The 20,475-nt window shown below is 40.5% G+C and overlaps 1 protein-coding gene across 1 annotated transcript; it reads right to left on the reverse strand.

Annotated features, from left to right (window-relative positions):
- Positions 1–1,411: 1,411 nt before the first annotated feature.
- On the reverse strand, positions 1,412–17,062 carry LOC307025625 (uncharacterized protein). The gene is made up of 6 exons (XM_079660437.1): positions 16,985–17,062; positions 13,759–14,242; positions 12,794–13,265; positions 8,504–8,675; positions 3,997–4,157; positions 1,412–1,590 (listed from the first exon to the last, which is right to left on the reverse strand). The coding sequence occupies exons 1-6, from the start codon at positions 17,004–17,006 to the stop codon at positions 1,438–1,440; spliced, it is 1,464 nt and encodes a 487-aa protein (XP_079516563.1). The 5' UTR covers positions 17,007–17,062; the 3' UTR covers positions 1,412–1,437.
- Positions 17,063–20,475: the final 3,413 nt, after the last annotated feature.

Genomic DNA, 20,475 nt, shown 5'->3' on the forward strand with positions numbered 1-20,475 from the left:
CTCCGTTGCTCGCTTCGAAAGTTGAGAAAAGTTCAACTTTTCAAGCTTCGACGGAAGCGTCAGACAATCAAATCATATGGCAGTACAAGCGCTAGCCAATCAGACCGCGTGCTTGTGTCTCCGGGGCAGGAGAGTAATGTGATTGGTTATTGGTCGCGAGCCAGACACGCCCACCGGCAAGCTTCAACGCACGCTGCCATGTGGACGTACCGTTACAGCTCCTACACACGGTGGCGCGCGTTGTCGCTTGCCAACCAATCACATGAATCTCCCGCCCCAGACACACAAGCACGCGGTTTGATTGGCTAGAGCTTGCACTGGCATATGATTCGATCGGCTGACGCCTCCGTCGAGGCGGCAAAAGTAGAACATTGCTCTACTTTTGCAGCGAGAGAAGCTACGCTTCACTCCCACAATGCAGTTCGGCAAATCGTGACGTCACCCCATTCAAAGTGAATAGGCAGAAGCGTTGAAGCAGCAACGCACGCCGCCGTGTGTAGGGGCCGTAAAGCAGTGAGTCAGGGAAACGTCCTGCAGAGAAGTGTGGGGGATGTTTGAACACTGGAGATCATCACACACACACACACACACACACACACACACACACACACACACACACACACACACACACACACACACACACACACACACACACACACACACACACACACACACACACACACACACACACACACACACACACACACACACACACACACACACACACACACACACACACACACACACACACACACACACACACACACACACACACACACACACACACTATTAGAACTTGAGTTACACGATTAGATTCGTTTTTTCCGGAGCAATTTGGCGGTAAATCTTTGCCGGGTGCAGCGTACCGTTAACTGCAGAACATCGAACACAATGAATACAACTTTTCCAGAGGGAGAACATTTACTCAAGTACACTACTTCATGTGGTCATCATGCACTTTTACTCCACTACATTTATTTACACCTTTAGTTACTTCACAGATTTGGGTTAATGATGTGAAATAAAGACAATTTATTGACATTAAGATCTATCATTATTGTTCTACCCCACTACATACATTACAACAACCACATCAGCACAAGTTGCATTCAACCAGAACGACACAGTTGTACATTTATACCGTTTTTAAGAAGTCACAGTGGAGATAATCACAAAGGCAATGTTGGGATGCAAACTGTTGATATGGAGAGAGCTGCTGCATATACAGTATCTGCATATCCGTCTCTTTCTAAAACAGCATGACCAGTTATTCAATGCATGATTATAATTATGGCTTCTATCAAAGTTGCCAAAGCTACCAAAATCCACATCTGATCCTAAAGGGCTCAAATTAAATACCTTGGCGCCCCATTGCACGTTATTCCCACTCTCTGTGTTTCGCTGTCGGGAGGTGATTCAGTCAGAGAGTTGATGTATTCAGTGCAGCCCATCTGATTGGATGTTGTGCCAGCGAGCCGTCTCTATTTGCCCCCGGCTGCACATTTCCTTCCAGTGTCCCTGACCCTCCTCTGAGGTATCGCCGCCGATTAACACCCGACCCAGAATACTGCTCTTAGTGTAGAGACGGCCCTGTGGACACATGGAGAATACTGAATAAAACATATGAAGATATTCAGATACAAATATGGTTTAAATCTGGCCTGCAGTCCCTTTTAACGTCTCATGCCCTTTATTTCACCCTTTGAAAACAGTCACTTCCACATAAAAGCAAAACTGGCCCTCCTACTTATCAACTTTTTTTGGGGGGGTTAAGTTGCTGAGTTGGAAATATTGAAGAGCTGTCTGCTTTTTCTACCAAAAAGATGCTCAACAACAATGTCTCTTTGCAGAAATCTTAACAAGGGCTGCCAACATTTGAGTTCAGCTTGGAGTGAGTTTTTGTTTTTGGTGAACCGAAAAAAGAAACGTTCATGTGTACAGTGTTACAAACTAGGGTTTCCCATTAATATACCGGGCACTACAGTGGAATACGCACATACACAGTGTACCCGCGACTCTTACAATGAAGGCTCGATAATCAGCTGACAGCATATAAAATGGCATATAGGTGTAAGCAGAGGTAAAGTGCTATTTTATAAGTGGGGGGGGGGGGGGGGGGGGGGGGTACCGCGCATGCTCCCCCGGGAAGATTATTTTTTAAATATTGAAGTTAAATGCATCAACCTGGTGCACTTTGAGAGCAACATTAAGAGATCTATGGATACATCTCTCAACATCCAGATGAAACACAACTGTACACAGATTTTCTTTTTCTTTATCGATATTCTACAAATCACTCACCTTTTAAACTGTATTCTTGTTTTACTGTCATATAGTATTTCATAACTGTTTTTCATTTATTCTCATAAATGGTGACCAAAACGTTTGAGACCAACTGAGATAACTAGACTAAAGTTAACTATCTAAACAGAGAGTCCCTTACCTCACTGAGCTGTAGTTATCTCTCTCAGTCTGACAGGACAGAGCTCTCCCTCTCATTGTTTGAGAAACAGCTTCTAATATCCGTTAGCGCAGCTAGCTAACCAGATGCTAACAGCAACAATGCAAATAGTGAGTTTGGTAGAAATATATATATAAGTTATTGAAGATGATGCCATATTTATTGAAGATTTTACATTATAAATATTCCCCAAAATTATTCAAAGGCATATTCTTCCAAACTCTCTGCTGTAGTATGACCACCAGGAGACTATTGATGTGTGTAGTGAGTTTGGTAGTAATAAGCTGTATAATAGTGATTGAATATTATTGTATTCTCTTTTTTCGGAGTTGCACTTTGCAGACGGTCCCTGAACACTCGTTTCTTCTCCGGCTGCGGATAGAGACCAATGTAATGTGTCCAGCTCGGAGGAAGGTGCTTTTTTTTGGATCAAAATGTGATTGTAGTTCGTTGTCAACCTTACCACGGTACTTAGGAGACGTCATTTGTGTCTGAATAACGTTTTGTTCATGAGTTATTGATCCGTGAAATCAGAATCTCCCAATATCGCTCCAACTTTACTGAACAAAGCCAGAACACCGTCTCATTTCGTGGACCGCTCGGTTTGCTGTTCCTTCACTTTATTTTTATATACATTTATTTTGGATGAAAACTTAGCGTGAGGAAAGGCAAGTGTGGCGTGAGATATGGGTTGATTGCATGACTCTCACGCTCAATGCGTGAGTGTTGGCAGCCCTGGTCTTAACCCATAACTCATAATAATCTACATATCTTTGTTTGTCTAGTTTCAAGTAGGAACTATTTCTTTCTACCCTTTTACAACACAGAAGGAATTCTGCATTTACACTTGTCCATGAGTGTACTGTATGAACGCTTCCTTCCACACAATCATACTGTTATCGGGTGTATTTCATTAGAAAGAAAACAGTTCCTACATTAAATGTCTCGTATGGAAGTCTGTTGAGTAAATGGGTCATGACTTCTTCAAAAGTGCATTTCCATAACGTTTCGTCCATAGTGTTTGTTGAGTTACGAATGTTGTTAAATTTACCTCCATCGTATATGACAGAAGGCAGACATCTCTACAGTTTATCGTCACTGGGCGACTCACACTACAACATATATATAGATAAACAGGAAAAAGTCAATGAGGTATTTAAGGGTGAACTGTGTAACCTAAAACTGAAGGTCAGTGTTTATTATGTAATTACTTGCTAAATAATCTCGTACCAAACACCTGAACTATTTAAAGAACATCCATAAACATTAATCTGTTTTCATTTTGCAAATAATTTATCTAATATATCATTCCATTTACTTGTGGATGGACTCTTCTTGCACTATTTCTATTTTATTTGTATTTACTTGCCCATCTCGAAACATTCTATTGCACTATTTTATCTGTTTTATTTGTTTTATGTCCTATATATATTCATGTTGCTCTGTTGGAGGAGCCTGTGACTAAAGCGTTTCATTGCCATATCTACACTGTAGCTGCTGTGCAAAGGACAATAAAGCCTTGAAATTTGAAATACCTGCATGATGATGAACTCGAGCACCAGCTGGGAGATGTCTCCAGGCGGCAGGTCGAACAGGAAGGGAGCGTTCCAGACGGGATTCGAACCGCTCGCCCCTTTGGTCTCCTTCGTACCGATAACCTTCCCATCCTGACGCAGGTTGATGACAACGTAGTGGTCTGTGGGGAGAAGATAAGATAAGATGGACCTTTATCCCCGTGGGGAAATTCAGGAGTTTTAGCATCAACACAGTGAGAGCGAAATTACAGTACAGATTCACACAAGATCAATTCAATTAAAGATACAATTAAAAACATTTTGTATCTTTGTATTTTATTATGTATGTTGCATTGTTGGAGGAGCTCAGGTCAGAATAATGTCATTGCCATTTCTACACTGTAGCTCACCTTTGAATCTTGAATCTTTGAAAACAATGTTTTTTTCATTTAAAAATGATATACAGATAAGTAACTTTTAAAACAAGAATGTTGTTAAATTAATTAAAAGGAAAATATATACATATCTGAGTCCGGATTGTTAAATATATTTACATGTATGTGTGCAGGTCAAAGTTATTGTGCAAACACATCCACCGTCATGATTTGATTTATTTAATTCAGTTTGCTTTTCTATTTTTGCCATATTTTTATTTAAAGGGTTCATTTTGACAAGAATAAACCAAAAAGAGGCAAACAATTTTGATTAAAACAGACTGAATATAAGAAGTGAAAAAAGTGATGTCACCAAATGGTTTGTCGACTGGTTTTGAGACGTCAAGTTTGACATTTTAACCATTGATATCTTTTTTTTTGCAACCAGAAGTTACAGGAAAGGAGGAAGTGGAATTGAGTGTTGAACATGATGGTGTGTAGGAGATCATAATGCTACAGTTAACTCTCATGAACTGAACATCTTTTTAAAAGGAATCACAGACAATGCAGTGTTAGCAACCTGTCAATCAAAAAGTAGTCCCGCCTTAAAGCACACCCTGCTTTATCTTCTATTTTACTCCAAATATGACCATAATTGACTAAATAAACATCATGCTAGGTTGAAGAAGACTTGAAACTAGAGATTGAGATCAAAACCTTTTCAGGAAAGAGTTTACTGAGATAGTAAATCAAGTGAGAAGTCTGGAAATCTTCTCATCGACTAAAAAATCCAATCATTGGTTGTTTTTGTTGGTCTTGAATGCACACACACTCACTGCAGTTTTTGTGTTGATCTAATACTTCCTTGAACTCCTTTCCACTATCACTCTTCCAAATCTGCATAATCACTTGCAAAATATGATTTCTCCAATAAATCCGTTCTACAGGCGTATTGGAATTAATTAGAAATGCTAAAAACAACTTGTCTGAGCAAACAAAATTTCAGAAACTCACAAACTCACAAAGGAGGAAACTGACCACTCAGCCTCAAACTGTCACATTTACTGCAGGAAACCAAAACATTAAAGCTGTTTTCCTCTTGCACCATCTCCTGCTTCCTCCTCTCCTCGACGGCAGGGCTTTAAATCAGCTGCAGTGAGATGTGATGCAGACAGGAGGGGAAATGACAACGGGCTAATGTGATTATAAAACAAGCCAAAGAAGGATCCGGTCTGTCTGACTGTGGCCGAGACAAAACAGGGAAATAAGGACAGAGGCCCACAGACCTGATTACATGTCCAACCATTGTCCTCCTGTATGGTGTGAGTACAGTTTCCATATATGCAGGTCATCTGTACCTTATTTTCTCTCAATGGGACATTTGTTTTGTAGTATATGTTACGACTCTTGTGTTGTGTCACGTTTTTAGTTTTGTGTGTCCGGTAGTGGGTGTTTTTTCTGTTCTCCTTGTCATGTTTTCCTCCCTGTGTATTGTCTGGTCTTTCTCCCCGTGTTTTCCTGTCTGTCGTTAGTTTCCCTGGTGTGTCTAATTGCCTGATTGTTTTCACCTGTCACCCCTTCTGTGTCTCCCGTGCTCATCAGCGTCCGTCCCGCCCCTGATTGTTCCCACCTGTGTCTTATTGTCATGTGTTTAAATTCCCCTGTCTCCCAGTGTTCAGTGTCAGTTTGTTTTTGTCTCTTGTCATGGTCAGTGCTTTGCTCTTGTCTCTTGCCACAGTCAGGTCTATGCTCTTTTGTGTTCTTGATAAGTTTGATCCTCACTACGTGAGCATTTTTCCTTTTGTTCTCATTTTTGTCATCTCAGCTAGAGATTTGATAGTGACCATTTTTTGTTGTTCATTTTTGCTATATCTTGGAAAAATAAAGTATCTTACCAATACTTTACCTCTGTCTCCCGGGTCGTGCAATTGGGTCCTACCTCCTAAGTGCCTGAGATCTTAACAGTATAGGGCAAAAACACAACACACAAGAGGATGTAGGATGTAAAAATAAGCTATTTTTTGCTAAATAACTGCTGCTGATATGTCAGTATTGGCTTTTTTATGTTGCCTCGAAATGTCCACACAACTCAGTTATTGCCAGAAAATACATTTGTAATACATGTTTTTCTGAGTAAGATGATCCTAAACCAGTTTGAATTGTGTTTTTAAGAGTCTCCTCACCAATAGGGCTTCAACTCACAATTATTTTCATTAATGATTCATCTGCATCTTATTTTCTGGGTAAATATTAAAAGCGGTTCATGCAGTTCCTCGAGTCCAAACCCAAACATATTCAGTATAATATGATGTCAAGCAATGTATGCTGTCCTCGACCACTTTGAGCCTGTATCCCTCTCTTCTCTCTCGGATGTTGTCAAGCACCGGCGGCCGAAAAACTGCACCTCAGACGGCATTCCCTCTCGCCTTCTCAGAGATGTTTTTGATATTAATAATAAACACTTCTCTTAGCTCAGGATGTGTCCCAGCTGCCTTCAAACATGCCATGGAGCAGCCATTACTTAAAAAGAAAAATATCGACCCCTCCATTCTCCCAGCTACCTTTTTTATCTAAAGTTCTGGAGCGAGTAGTCTATGCCCAGCTGCAGTCTTTTTTAACCACACATGGCATCCATGAAAAGTTTCAGTCTGACTTTCACAGCATTGAAACAGCCCTTTTAAGAGTTTTTAATGATCTGCTCCTAGCCGCCGACTCAGCTGTCCTGGTGCTGTTAGACCTGACAGCTGCCTTTGACACTGTGGATCATAGCATCCTGTTGTCACGGCTCGAACAGTCCGCAGGCATCACAGGCTCTGCCCTTGCATGGTTCAGGTCCTACCTGACAGACCGTAGCTTCTCAGTGCAGCTAGGTGCCTTCTCCTCTGCTAAAGCCCCTCTTACCTGTGGGGTTCCCCAAGGCTCGATTCTGGGCCCCATCCTTTTTCTACTGTACATACTGCCCCTAGATTCAATTCTCACAAAACACAACATCCCCTTCCACTGCTACGCCGACGATGTACAGATCTATCTGCCACTCAATTCAAATGTCAACTCATTACAGCTATTGATGCAGCTTGCAGAGATCAAATCCTGGCTGAGCCAAAATGTCCTCAACCTCAACGAGAGCAAGACCGAGGTCATCTTTTTTGGACCCCGATCTCCAGCCTCTCCGGTTGATATTCTGGGCTCCCTCAATAAAAGCATCCTCCCCTCTGTCATGAACCTTGGAGTGACCTTCAATAGCGCTTTTAAATTCGATAAGCAGGTCAGCAGCGTAGTCAAGACCTGCTTCTTTTTTTTTTTAAATAAGACTATTGGCCAAGACCAAGTCGTTTTTATCTTTTAAAGACCTAGAAAGGGTTATTAACGCCTTTGTTACCTCGAGACTGGATTACTGAAATGCTCTGTATGTGGGTATGGACCAGGCCTCAATTAGACAACTGCAGTTAGTCCAGAACGCAGCTGCACGTCTTCTCACTGGCCACAAAAAGCGTGACCACATCACCCCAATTCTGGCCTCATTGCACTGGCTTCCAATTCGGTTCAGAATTGATTTTAAAATCCTTTTATTTGTTTTCAAAGCCCTAAATGAGCTGGCTCCGGCTTATATAGCAGAACTCCTCCATCGCTACACCAGAGCCAGAGCTTTAAGGTCTGCTGACCAGCTGCTGCTGGCAGTGCCCAAGACCAGGCTCAAAACCTGAGGGCACCGAGCCTTCGCAGCAGCTGGCCCTAGGCTCTGGAACAGTCTGCCCCTCCATGTGAGGTCGGCCCAGACCCTAGGGGTTTTTAAATCCTTACTGAAGACTCACTTCTTCTCCCTGGCCTTCTAGTCAGAGCAGAGTACGACTCCTGGCATTTACCTGTGTTTGATTTTTATATTTGCTGTTGTAATTGATTGTCTTATGTTTGCTATCGCAGTAAAGTGTTTTTATTGCATGTACAGAACTTTGGCTCGACCAAAAATCGTTTTGAAAATGTGTTATATAAATAAAACTTGATTTGATTTGAATGTGTTGTCAAGTTGCTGAAAATGTTTTTTCATGTTTACAGGAAAATTTGTGTCACTGCCACTGTAAATAATTATCATTAACCCCATGTTGCAGGGGGTAACAGTAGTAGAAAAATATCTTATCTTATTATTAAGTGTTTACCTGCAGCTCCTGGGATGCGTGTGAGCTTTGCCAGATTCTCTGCCTTCCTGACCATCACTTTGATTCGCTGAGCCAGAGTCTGAAACTGTAGCAGAACGAACAGCTGGCCCAAAACCCGCGGCACACACACCGAGCTCTTCCTGCGACCCAGAGTTTCCTGGGAGCTCACACTCTGAGGATAGGAAAGAAGGGAGAAAGAAACATGTGACAAAAGGGAAGAAAGATGGTCTTCTTTCACTCTGCAGATGTTCCCTTCATCCTTTTAGGAAGTGGAGGAAGTGACACAGAGGAAATAAACCAAGAGAACGGAGCAGATTTAAACTGTAAAGCATTTCAAACCCATGCTCAGTATTTTTACTGTAAATGAATGAGTCCCCCAAGGCATTGATACTGTCAGAATACATTAAAAGGGATTCACAGTGAATCACTGGCTGTCAAAGGAAAGGGTAGGAGCTTCAATGTCAATGAGTTTATCTTCATTTCATGGATCTATTACAAATATAATCACATTTATTCATGAGGCACGTTGGATTCCCCTGCCTGAGGAGCTCAGCTGTTCAGAATCTGCATCACATTTCCAATCACTTAAAGTTAATCTGTGATGTTGGTTTTATGTAGATGTCAGGATTGTGCATGTTCTCGCCATTGACCACCCATCCTAAAATAATCCAGCCGTCTGCAATGCACTGAGGCACTCTGGGTAGAAGGGAAAGCTCATTTGTAATTCTAAAGGGGTCATTTACATCTGATTTCCAGTCAGATCTCTATAGCTTGCGTCGGTTGGGCGGTGGTGAGTCAGACGTCGAGCAGCAGAGTGTGAAGGAGATTTTATCCCAACAAGTGAGTTCAGTTAAGGCTCAGCGCCTCCGTCATTTTAACTCAGAGACACTGACCCTTACTCTCCCTTTTAAATTTAAATTCAAAGCCTCAACTGGCTCCTTTCGACGCGAAGGAGGAGCGGTTCAACTCCGAGTCCCTCCCGGATGACTGAACTTCTCACTTTATCCCTAAGGGAGACGCCAGCCACCCTGCGGAGAAAACCCATCTCGGCCGCTTGTATATTTTTCTTATCAAGCTCCACATTTGTGGAATCAGCTTCCAGTTTGTGTTCGGGCGGCAGACACCCTATCCTTTTTTAAGAGTGCGCTTAAGACCTTCCTTTTTGATAAAGCTTATAGTTAGGGCTGATTAGATTCAGCCCCTAGTTTTGCTGATATAGGATTAGTTTGTCGGGGGATATCTCACTTCTTCCTTCTCTCTGTCTATATCTGTGTACTCTCATGTTCCGATTAACCCAGCTTCCCCAAATTTCTTTCTTTTTGGTGTCTATATACGCCGGGATCCGGAGTCATGGCTGTGCCTGTTGCTGCGGTCCTGAGTCCTGGATCGCGAACCCTGGATCTTGAGTCGTGGCTGTGGTCCTGCATCATAAGTCCTGGATGGATATCCTCGTGGATTCATCTTCCTATTATACACACATGCATTTCCAAACATTTGGACTACCTATGTTGCAAATGTATTATCTTTACAAATTACACACGGCATCTATTGCACTTCTGTCCGTCCTGGGAGAGGGATCCCTCCTCTGTTGCTCTCCCTGAGGTTTCTCCCATGTTCCCCTTTAAACTGTGGGGTTTCTCTGGAAGTGTTTCCTTGTACGATGTGAGGGTCTAAGGACAGAGGGTCTAAGGACAGAGGGTCTAAGGACAGAGGGTGTCGTATTGTCATACTGATACTCTGTACAAACTGTGAAGTCCACTGAGACAAATGTAACATTTGTGATATTGGGCTATATAAATAAACATTGATTGATTGATTGATTGATTGATTGATTGATTGATTGATTGATTGATTGATTGATTGTATCCTTAAATCATCATGCACCTTATTCCAACAAAATGTCAAAGCAGGGAATGTAATGCAGATGAATAATCGTCAATTCTACGAACTGTAAATCCTGGAAGAGCCTACATTAAAAGATAGAGTCCGTACACGTCACATCCACATCCAAACAGTTGATTCACACCAAACAAGAGAAAGATAAGATAAGATACGATGGGACTTTATTTATCCCGAAGGAAATTGTTGAGCCAGAGTTACAAAAAATAAAATAAACACAGCAGCATAAAAATAAAACTCTACACTAACAGTGCAGTAAAAAGAGCAATTAAATAACTAGGGAACATAGACGGTCACATAATTAATGTAAAATACTGTACAGTGAGTATTTAGTACTGCAAAAAAACGTAGTGGAAGATATGTAATTGCACGTTATTATAGAACATTATTAATAAGAAGAAGAACATTGCACATGATATATAGCAGAGTGTATAATGATGGTAATGGTACTTATTTTGCACATAGTGGTGTTGTGGAAGTTCTCAGTTCTCTTTACTGACAGGTGAAGAGTTATAGAGTTTGATGGCCAATGGGATGACGAACCTTGTGTGGCGTGGAAATGATACTGTCCTCCCTGCCGAGCAAACTGCATGCATTCTAGACGAGAACAAAGTAATGTCCCCCCCCCCCCTCCTTCCTGCAGGAGTCAGTTATTGGTGCCCTCTGGCTGAGTCTCAGAGGGCACAGCGTGGGCACGCTGCCAATTTTCAGCACTTTGGTTGTTTGCTCTGCAGTCACTAACAACAATGTCACCATGACTAACAACAGTGGAAAAATGGCTAATGGGAGAGCTGATTAGACGCTGCATTCCTTCATGGATTAAACATGATATGTGCTATTTGCAGGTCTGCACATTTCCCTATCTGTGAAATCAACTGACGATGCATACTTAGTTAAAAAAACTTGTTTGAGAGACATCAGTACAGGGAGAGCAGTGCATAAAGTCAGTGTCCCAAAAGAGAAGTTCAAATACCATAGTTTTTTCATGTATTGTGTCTTGATATCTGTCTGTTGATGTTACACATGGAGCTGCTGTGATGCAAGTCAAATTTCAGACTTGATCTGAACATCAAAGTATTATCGTATCGGAGATGCTTTACCGAACATTTGTGTTTTTTGTGTATTTATATTTGTAAAAGCTAGGTTTTTTGTCAACAAATGAATGAATAATTGGGATATACCTTCTTCTACTTGCTTTTGCTTGGGTTGAGCTGCCGGGCTTTACTTTAGCGCACATTATTCAATATGCTCCAAATCTCTTATGGATGATAGGAGTCCAGGCCTGAAGACTACACGCCAATATTGACTCTTTGACGTAGCGCCACCCACTGGCAACAGGAAGTTTCAGGTTTTAGGTGAAGTTCGCCTATTTTGCCCAAACTGAACAATTCAAATGAACCCAAACATGGTCTTTTCCTTAGCGTAACAAAGTAGTTGTGTTGCCTGAACCTAAAACAAGTTGTTTTACTTCACCACATAAAGCAAGTGTTTAAATCTGTCTCCATTTAGCTTAACTTTTGTCAAGCGCAAGTACGCTCAAGATTTCTCATGGATGATACGAATCTACATGCCAATATTGACTCTTTGACATATCACCACCATTCAATGGGCTGATAACATAGAAACTGATGTGTCGACCACTTCAAATCTGCATTACATATCTGTATTACATATGCTTTACTGAACATTTGTGTTTTTTGTATATTTATGCTTGTAATAGCTAAGTTTTTTGTCAACAAATAATTATAATAATAATTGGGATATGCCTTCTCCAGCTTGCTCTTAGTTGGGTTGAGCTGCAGGCTGTAGGTGGAGGTTGACTTAATTACAGACATCTCTTTCCCAATGTATGTCAATTGGAAAACATATCTTTGGACCCAATGACATCACTGCCTGACACGGAAGATGTAGTTCCGCCGTTTGGGCAATATGAAAAGTTGCTTCGATTTCCAGCACACTTCCTTTGAGTACTAATGCTTGTAAAGGCTACGTTTTTGTCAACAAATCAATGAGTACTTGGGATATACCTGTGATGGAAACTTCTGAAGCAATGGAGACGAGACTCAGAGAGACTCAGAGAGACACAGAGAGAGCAGGAGCTGTGATGGCACGATCTCTACCCCAGACCCATGTAGTTCTGAGAGAATAATCAACATGCTGCATAACAAGATAAAACCATAACACCTCTATCAGCTGACGCCAACAGGCAGGAACAGGAAGACAAAACACTGAGAGCGGCTCAAGGTCTCGGGCCTGTGCTCAGTGAGGGCAGTACAGACTGATAAACTGGGTCAAAGTTATGGGCCTAGGAAAATATTTCCCCAACAGTTCCTTGAAATTCCAAAACCTACCCCAATAATAAGTTTATGTCAACAAATGAATGGGATATACCTTCTTCAGCTTGCTTTTGGTTGGGTTGAGCTGCAGGCTGTAGGTTGAAGTTTTATCCGGTTCCCACTCGAGCGTTTCACAGGGCAGCTCCACCGATCCCAACGCCGCCTCCCTCAGGCCGGAGAACTCCCGGCCTAAAACCGACAGCCTCAGTGTGCAGCTACGTAGCTCCGCCACAGAGCCCACCTGCAGCACCAGGCTCTGACCGTGGAGCTCCGTGCTGAGGCTGCGGCGCCTGGACGTCGTCCGCTGAGTGGAGGGGCAAAGTGGGGGTAGGCTAGCCCTAACGAACACCCCCGTACGCCTTCGATTGACCCCCGAAAGCCCCAGGATGTTGACCATTAGGGTGCCACAGGTGGAGGAGAAGATCAGGGTGAAGTGGAGGAGAGGAGCTGGTTTTAAAGTGGAGTTAGAGCCGTACTGGGATGGATAATATGGCTCCCCCTGGTGGCTGGGAGGTGTCAGGTGACCGCTGTAAGGCAAGGCAAGGCAAGTTTATTTATACAGCACCTTTCAACACAAGGCAATTCAAAGTGCTTTACAAAAATGAAAGGCATTAAGATAATTAATAGTGCAGCAGAAAGATATTATAAAATGGCATTTTAAAAAACACAAAATATATGTTCATCTTAATTCATTTCTTATTTTAAAGTGACTTAACTGTATATAATTGTATTTGTGTCTTTGATTTTATGTTGAATTTTTAATAATCTCTAATCTGTGTGAATCTGTGCTGTCCTGTTTTTCAATCTTACCCTGTTGCTGTTAAACTACTGAATTTCCCCATGCACATTAATAAAGGTCCATCTTATCTTATCTTAAAAGCAAAGACAATAAAACATAAATAACACAGGTAGGCTACATGAAAAATAAAGGTTACAGAGATATGAATATATCAATTAAAATGAGCGGCAAAAAGAAAAGTCTCCAGCCTTGATTTAAAAGTAGTAAGAGTTGCAGCGGACCTGCATGTTTCTGGTATTTTGTTCCAGCTGTACAGGAAGCTTTCTCCACTCACGGTGCTTCTCCGACCCTTGGACTTGCACAACTTAGTGAGGGAGGGCAGGGAAGCTCTTCCATGACTCGGGGATTTATTTATAGGTGAGCAAGGGACAGCCGGGGTGCTGAGGCGACGCATCGGGAAAGAAGAAGATGGTGATGGCAACAGGTTATTGGGGTTTGGGTCAAAGAGCAGAGCGGTGAAATCGTCCTCTGATGGAGAAGAGATGCTGTTAGACGACGGGAACTCCAACACGTCTCCATCCAGCTCCTCGTATTGCTGCTTCACCGGAGTCAAAGTGACTCTCTCGGCAGGATGAGGAGACAGGAAGACGGCCTCCTTGTCCTCCGATGAAACGCTTTTTTTTCTGCGACAGCAAAGGACACAGCCGAGAACCAGACAGTAGCAAAACACAGCTAGACCCACCGCCAGAAGGATCTGCAGGTGAACTGAGGACAGAAAACACAAAAAGGGACAGATACTGGGTTAACAGGTTTAATGAGGACCAGGAAATATAGGCTGTTTCGAAATTGGTCGGGCCACATTCTGGAAGTTTTTCATATTTTCCGGCATTTTGACAAACTTCTTTTGCACCAATTTACATGACGGAGAACGCAGATACACAAGGCAGTGACATTTGTAAACTATGTTAATGGATTTAACGAGTAGCTAAAAGTACAGGTTTTGTTCCAAAATTGGTCGGGACACTTTTTAGTGGAGGGTCTGGACGATTTTCATCTTTTACTGCATTTTGACAAGGTTTTTCTTGCACCAATTTATGATGAAAAACTCAAAATGAGACATGAATGCTGTGCTAACGGGTTTTATGAGGACCAGGAAATACACGTTTCCTTTCAGTATTAGTCATGACAGTTATTCAGTGGAGGGTCCGTTAGATTTTGGTATGAGACGCTTCATATTCTGCATTTGGATGCAATTTTTTGGACACATTTATGACGGCAGATGGCAGTTAAAATCCAAAATATTATTGGATATAATGCAGTAAGGCTTTCAGGAATTCTGTATTCCATTCAAACAGAGAAAATACTCATTTGCAAATTAACAAATGTATTACGTTATGTGCATCGATTGACCCGTCAGTAAAGACAAATTTATGGGGAATTCATTATAAGAGTTGATGTGATGCCTGACTCCGAACACGGTCATGTTGTGTCTGCAGTCTGCGCTCCTAACCAGATCAAAGAGGAAGTATCATCATCATAATTGTATAAATGGGATTGTCACAGTTCGATCCAAAGCAGGAGCAGAGTACATGCAATGCATCTGTGTCAGTTTCCCTTTAATTCAATTATTGTGTGTTTGATTTCATCACTGGAGCATCATACATGGTATTCTTCAGTATTATGTATAAAACTCGTTATTGCTCTCACCATTCCCAGGAAAAAATAACCCAAACAACAACAATAACATCTTTACTAAAACATCTCTGAACATATGTGTTTACGTTTCATTTTATATATCAACTTACCATTGGTGGGAAGAATATACTCAATCACCATCATACTATTTTGACAAAATTGTACTTGAGTATTTCAATTTTGTGCTGTTTTATACTGCACTTCATTTATTTAACACTCATAGTTATTATTTACTTTGGTTATATGATATGATGATGCAGTACCAGTATTTAAAATTGGCTTCCCATTGACGAACAATACATTAAAATGCCCTGACACGTTTATGTTAGTGATAAAAAAAGGATAATATAATATTATATGAAAATATAATGTGTCATTATGCATAATGAGTACTTTTACTTTAATACTGTAAGTACATGTATTACCTGTGTACTTCTACTTAATTAACATTTCCCACTTGAGACTTTTACTTGTAATGGTTTAAGACAATAGAAATTCTACTTTTTTTTTTAACCAAATACATCAATATTTATAGATTCATAATAGGTTTATTATTGGAGCTTTCACAAAATATTAAAACAATGAGATGACTATTAAATCAATATTATCAGTTAGAAAGGTATAATGATTAAAGATACATAATAAAAAAGTCTGGTTAGAAATAAGACAATAAAATCACTGAACTGTAATTAAGCTCTCAGAACAACAAAAAGACACTTATAAACACAAATAAAAAAAATCTATAACAACATTAAGACTCATCTTAAAATCTTGATTTAATATTAGAAAAGTTGTTTTAATTCCCAGCTCTCACACAAATTTCAAAAACGTGAATTTGTGATTAAAAATAATAAAATAAATGGGTTTGAACACTCTGTGACGCTGAGCTCCAATGTCCATTAATGTCAGAAACTGAGGGGGTGGGGGGGGATGAGTCATGCAGCATCACTGGGGGACAGTGGTGAAAACACTGGGGCCATCTCCAGGTAAACAACCAGCAATGAGAGGGGGATGTTTGTGATCTTATAAAAGACAATCCATCACTTCTTCGGGGTGTGTTTTCCTCATAAATCAGCTTAGTGAGTTTAGGCACTCAATTAGGAGTTAATTAGGAGCTAAACATGATAATTATCTCAGGGTTATGCCCCAATAAGAACCATTCTCTCCCTTTAAGACACTGCAAGATATGTATTATATGTACAAATGTAAAATTACAAAGCAAGTCATCCTTTTATTGGGACAGGAAGAGGCAGGTCCTCCAACATTATATGAAAAGTGTAGAAAGGCTGCAGCAGTGATGTAAGATTGTAAAGGCTGATGGATCAATCTAAAACATGACTGGGACTAAAAGAGTTAAATCTGAGTTGTGCCACATCTGCATGTTGCTAGATTTCACTCAATCTGTAATAACAACATGCATTGACTTTACTTGCAGAAAGTAAAGCTTATTCTAACCTCTGTGCTTGAATTATATTTTCCTATTTACCTACAAGCTCTTGGTCCTTATTCATACAATTACAAAGTAGGCTAATCTAAAGCAAACACCCTCACAATGACTTGCAGCCTGTCTCTCCTCAGAGCATGCCTCAGTTTAGACTGCCTATGCAATGCAACAAAAATACTCTTCTTCTCTCTCTATCTTAATTGTTTTGGGGGTTTTCAAAAACAAAATACGTGCAATAAGTGTACGTCCAATATTTGCAGTGTGTCCCACTTGTCGGAAAAAAACAAGGACACAACACGATGACACAAAACCGACATGCAGAGATCAAACAAAAAGTAGACAAAGTGAGAAATGAAAAGTCTTCCTACCTGCAAGAGTGTGCTGCGACATGTTGCCATACAGCTGTGAGAGTGTGTTTGTGTGTGTCAGTGCGCAGGGACCTGAAGTCCTGCAGCCAATCGTCTCCTGTGCTGCCTCGGATTTATTTATACGACGCAAACAGTGCGTCGGCGGGAGGAAGCGTCCAATCAGCGCCTCTTTAAAACAGTCCCGCCTTCCTGCGACATTCATTGCATTCATAAATAAGTTGTGTTGATTATTCGGTAGGCTCATTGTGACACAAAAGAAAAGAAAGTAGTAAAATATCATGGCATATAAATTCCATAACAAACTGATTCAGATAAATTCAAGCCAGGCAACAATAAGGGACAGTATGCAACTTATCAGTCAAGTAGCCAGTTGGTTTAAGAAAATAAACGATATTTTGGGTTTTCTCTTTCCTGTAGTGTGTTATAGGTTTTATTGCATGTTAATGGTCTTCAAAGGCAAAAAACAGTTTCTGTCCCACACTCTTCCATCACTTTGTAACACTGCTATTTGCTAGTGCTCCAACACATTGTAAAAACTGTTAAAAGAATGTTTGTAAAAAAACGGAAATTTTCTGGCGACGGGAAAATGTCCGTTAAAAAAAGGAAAAAAACTGTAAAATAAAATACGTAGATAACATGTAAAAAAAACAGTAACTTACCTGACCACAAAAAGCCTCTATTACTGTAATTTTACATGAAATATTTTTCTTTTAACATTATGTTAGAATAGTCATAATCCTCTAGAAAACAAAATAATTATCTTTTAAAAATGATAAAGAAAAGCTAAAATACAGAAAATTACTTTTATTATTACAAAAAAGTACCGTCTATCTAAGACCATTTACAAGTAAAACACAAAGAAAAGACCGTCATTTTACTTTGTAAAAGCGTTAGTTTACATTAACTATCACATTTTTTGCCAAAAAAGATCTGTAATTTCACAAGAATTTTTTTTTTTGTAATTCCATTAAATATTTTTCTTTTAACATATATTTATTGTTAGAATAGTCATACACCTCTAAAAAAAAACAGAATACATGTTTTTTTAAATGATAAAAAAAGACCGAAGACTACTGTTGTCATTTTAAAAACTACCGTAAATTCAAGATTCAAGGCTTTATTGTCATTTGTACATTGGCTTCGGTGTAGACATCAAGTGGTGTAGTCCAGGGTATACGCAGGTATACGGCGTATACCCACTTATTTTTCAGACAGCATGGCGTATACCCACTTCTCAATCACCGCTGGCATTATTTAGTAGTGGCTCAATGTCATTTCATAGTACTGTGAAGACTCATGACACAAACCTACTCTGCCTCATATTGGCTAACTCTATGCCTTCGCTGGTTAGATTGGTCAGGTTTTCAGCGCGAGAACTGATGAAAAACCAATCAGAGGCAGAGTAGGGCGGGTCTTAATAAGGGAAAAAAACTGCATATAGACAAATGTTAATTTACTTTCAACTATTTGCCATTACAAAAATTGTATGAACTGTTAGAATGAAGCGAGCCATTCAGACTAAAATTTCCTTTTACAATAAACGTCCTTGTGGAACTACATCGGCCAGCAGCTCAGCTACAGATAGTGAGGCTAGAACACCGGAGCTGTTAGCTGATAGCCCTGTTATCATCATCCCTGACATCAGCCCAACACCTGCGCTCCCTCCGTCCCCCTCACCGTTGAAGAGGATGCTGACAGGGAAGGAGATGAAGACGACAATAACGGTGGGTCTCACTTCTATATTTTAAGATTTTTGTAACAAATCGTAGCTAGGTAGTCATATATACTAACATAAAAGTAGTAATAGCATTATTTTCGTTAATAGTTGGTTTCAACTTTTAAATTTAGTATTTCTGATTCTAGTGGCGCTAGTTAGCTATTATGGCTTCATGGCAATGAGCACAGCACACCTTAGTGAGACAGAAAGACATTTGGAAAATACATCCATTATTTGCTGCAATCCATATTTATTACTCTGAACTTTATTGTGTCCCTTATGCTAAGTGTCTGCCCCAACTTTATTTTCCCGACATTTACATTTATCTTGTACACAAAATCCATCCCCATACACCAGAGATAGCCTGAAGGTTTTTCAAGAGCATAGCTAGGTACCACGCAATCTGAAGAACGTTAGCGCTTAGCTAACGTTAGCTAACATAATGCTAAGATCATCGTGTGTTTGGTGACGTGACACAGCTATCTGCTTAATTGTAACATTAGCTGTGGCAACTGAAGATTAGTGTTTTGGATTGTCAGCGTTTTCCTGTCAAATGGAGATAAAAAATTAGCTAGCTAGCACTAGCAGCTACATAATTTGAGGTCAAATGTAGCTAGTGCTAATTTATAGGAGACTGCACAATCTGAGGGTAGATGTTGGCTGCCAGTGGTTTCTCTCTTCTAATTAAAGACAGCCATTTATCCCGCCGATCTACCTCTTTTAGGATTGAATAAAGTCTTATATCTGTGTTACTTTGGCGACTGTTGTTTCAGCCAACAGCTTAAAAATAGCAAAGGCATTTTGAACTTGTGCGACGCACAGCCAGATTCGGGCATAGCGACGCTACGTGGAATCCACGAATTTGGATACATTATGAAAACGGGTACTTTTATTTTGAAGGCAGGATGCGGTAGGAAGTAAAAGACGTATATGACGGTAAAAGTTTAAAAGTGCGTCTTCCTCACGAAAGGAAACGTGCTGTTGTTTACCAAGGACCTGGTTGAAAAGGGCACAAGGTTTGTCTGTGTTTAGGTCTAATTTGTGTGCAACATTGAGTCACGTCATAACGCCTTTTCTTAGAAGAGTTTTCACACTTTGTATTGACACAGCCATGGATAAAGCTACAGCTAGGCCCTGTGTAATTGACTATTTGACTATTTGGGGGCTAAAATGAAAAAATCTAATAATGCAGATTATGAAGGTGACAACTTTACACTTTTGAATAGGTTATGGTCATTGTTCCCCTTTTATAGCCTATAATTCAATCACTTTTGTTGTTCTTCCCTTAGACATCAATAATGACTGGCCTGACCTGTGGACTGTCAATCAAAAAGAGGATTTTAAATCCAAGAACCCCTGGTTGGGATCCAAAAACAAAAAACTTGGTAAGTTTAGGTATCTTGTTAGTTTAGGTAGCTTCTGAAACAGTGGACACACATTAATATTGTGTGCGTGTGTGTGTGTGTGTGTGTGTCCTTTTATGTATATGGGAAAAATAGACCATGCACACATACAGCTGTGGATACAGTAGTTACATTGTATGTTTATGCTTCACAGGATGTCTGGTTTGTAGCAGTGTGAACTCCATTGGGATCAACCAGGAGCAAGGTGTATCACTCTCAAGAGAATGGATGAACTTTGAAATTCAAGTGTCTTCTCAGGGAAGTAGAGAAACAAGTCTGTCAGTCTTGAGAAATAAGATCAGGAAACATGCTTTGTCCAAGGCACACTCTCAGGCTGTGAAGGTGGCAGAACAACGAAAAGAATCGGCCAT

Source organism: Notothenia rossii (assembly GCF_949606895.1).
Source record: "Notothenia rossii genome assembly, chromosome: 2".
NCBI lineage: Eukaryota > Metazoa > Chordata > Actinopteri > Perciformes > Nototheniidae > Notothenia > Notothenia rossii.

What these genes read in the sequence shown, in the direction of transcription:
- LOC307025625 (XM_079660437.1), bottom strand. Translation starts at nt 17,006, where the DNA reads ATGTCGCAGCACACTCTTGCAG. An exon ending in AAAATACCAGAAACATGCAG is followed by an intron (nt 13,266 to 13,758) that starts GTCCGCTGCAAC and finishes CTTGCCTTACAG; the next exon opens with CGGTCACCTGACACCTCCCA. An exon ending in CCAAAAGCAAGCTGAAGAAG is followed by an intron (nt 8,676 to 12,793) that starts GTATATCCCATT and finishes TCCTATCCTCAG; the next exon opens with AGTGTGAGCTCCCAGGAAAC.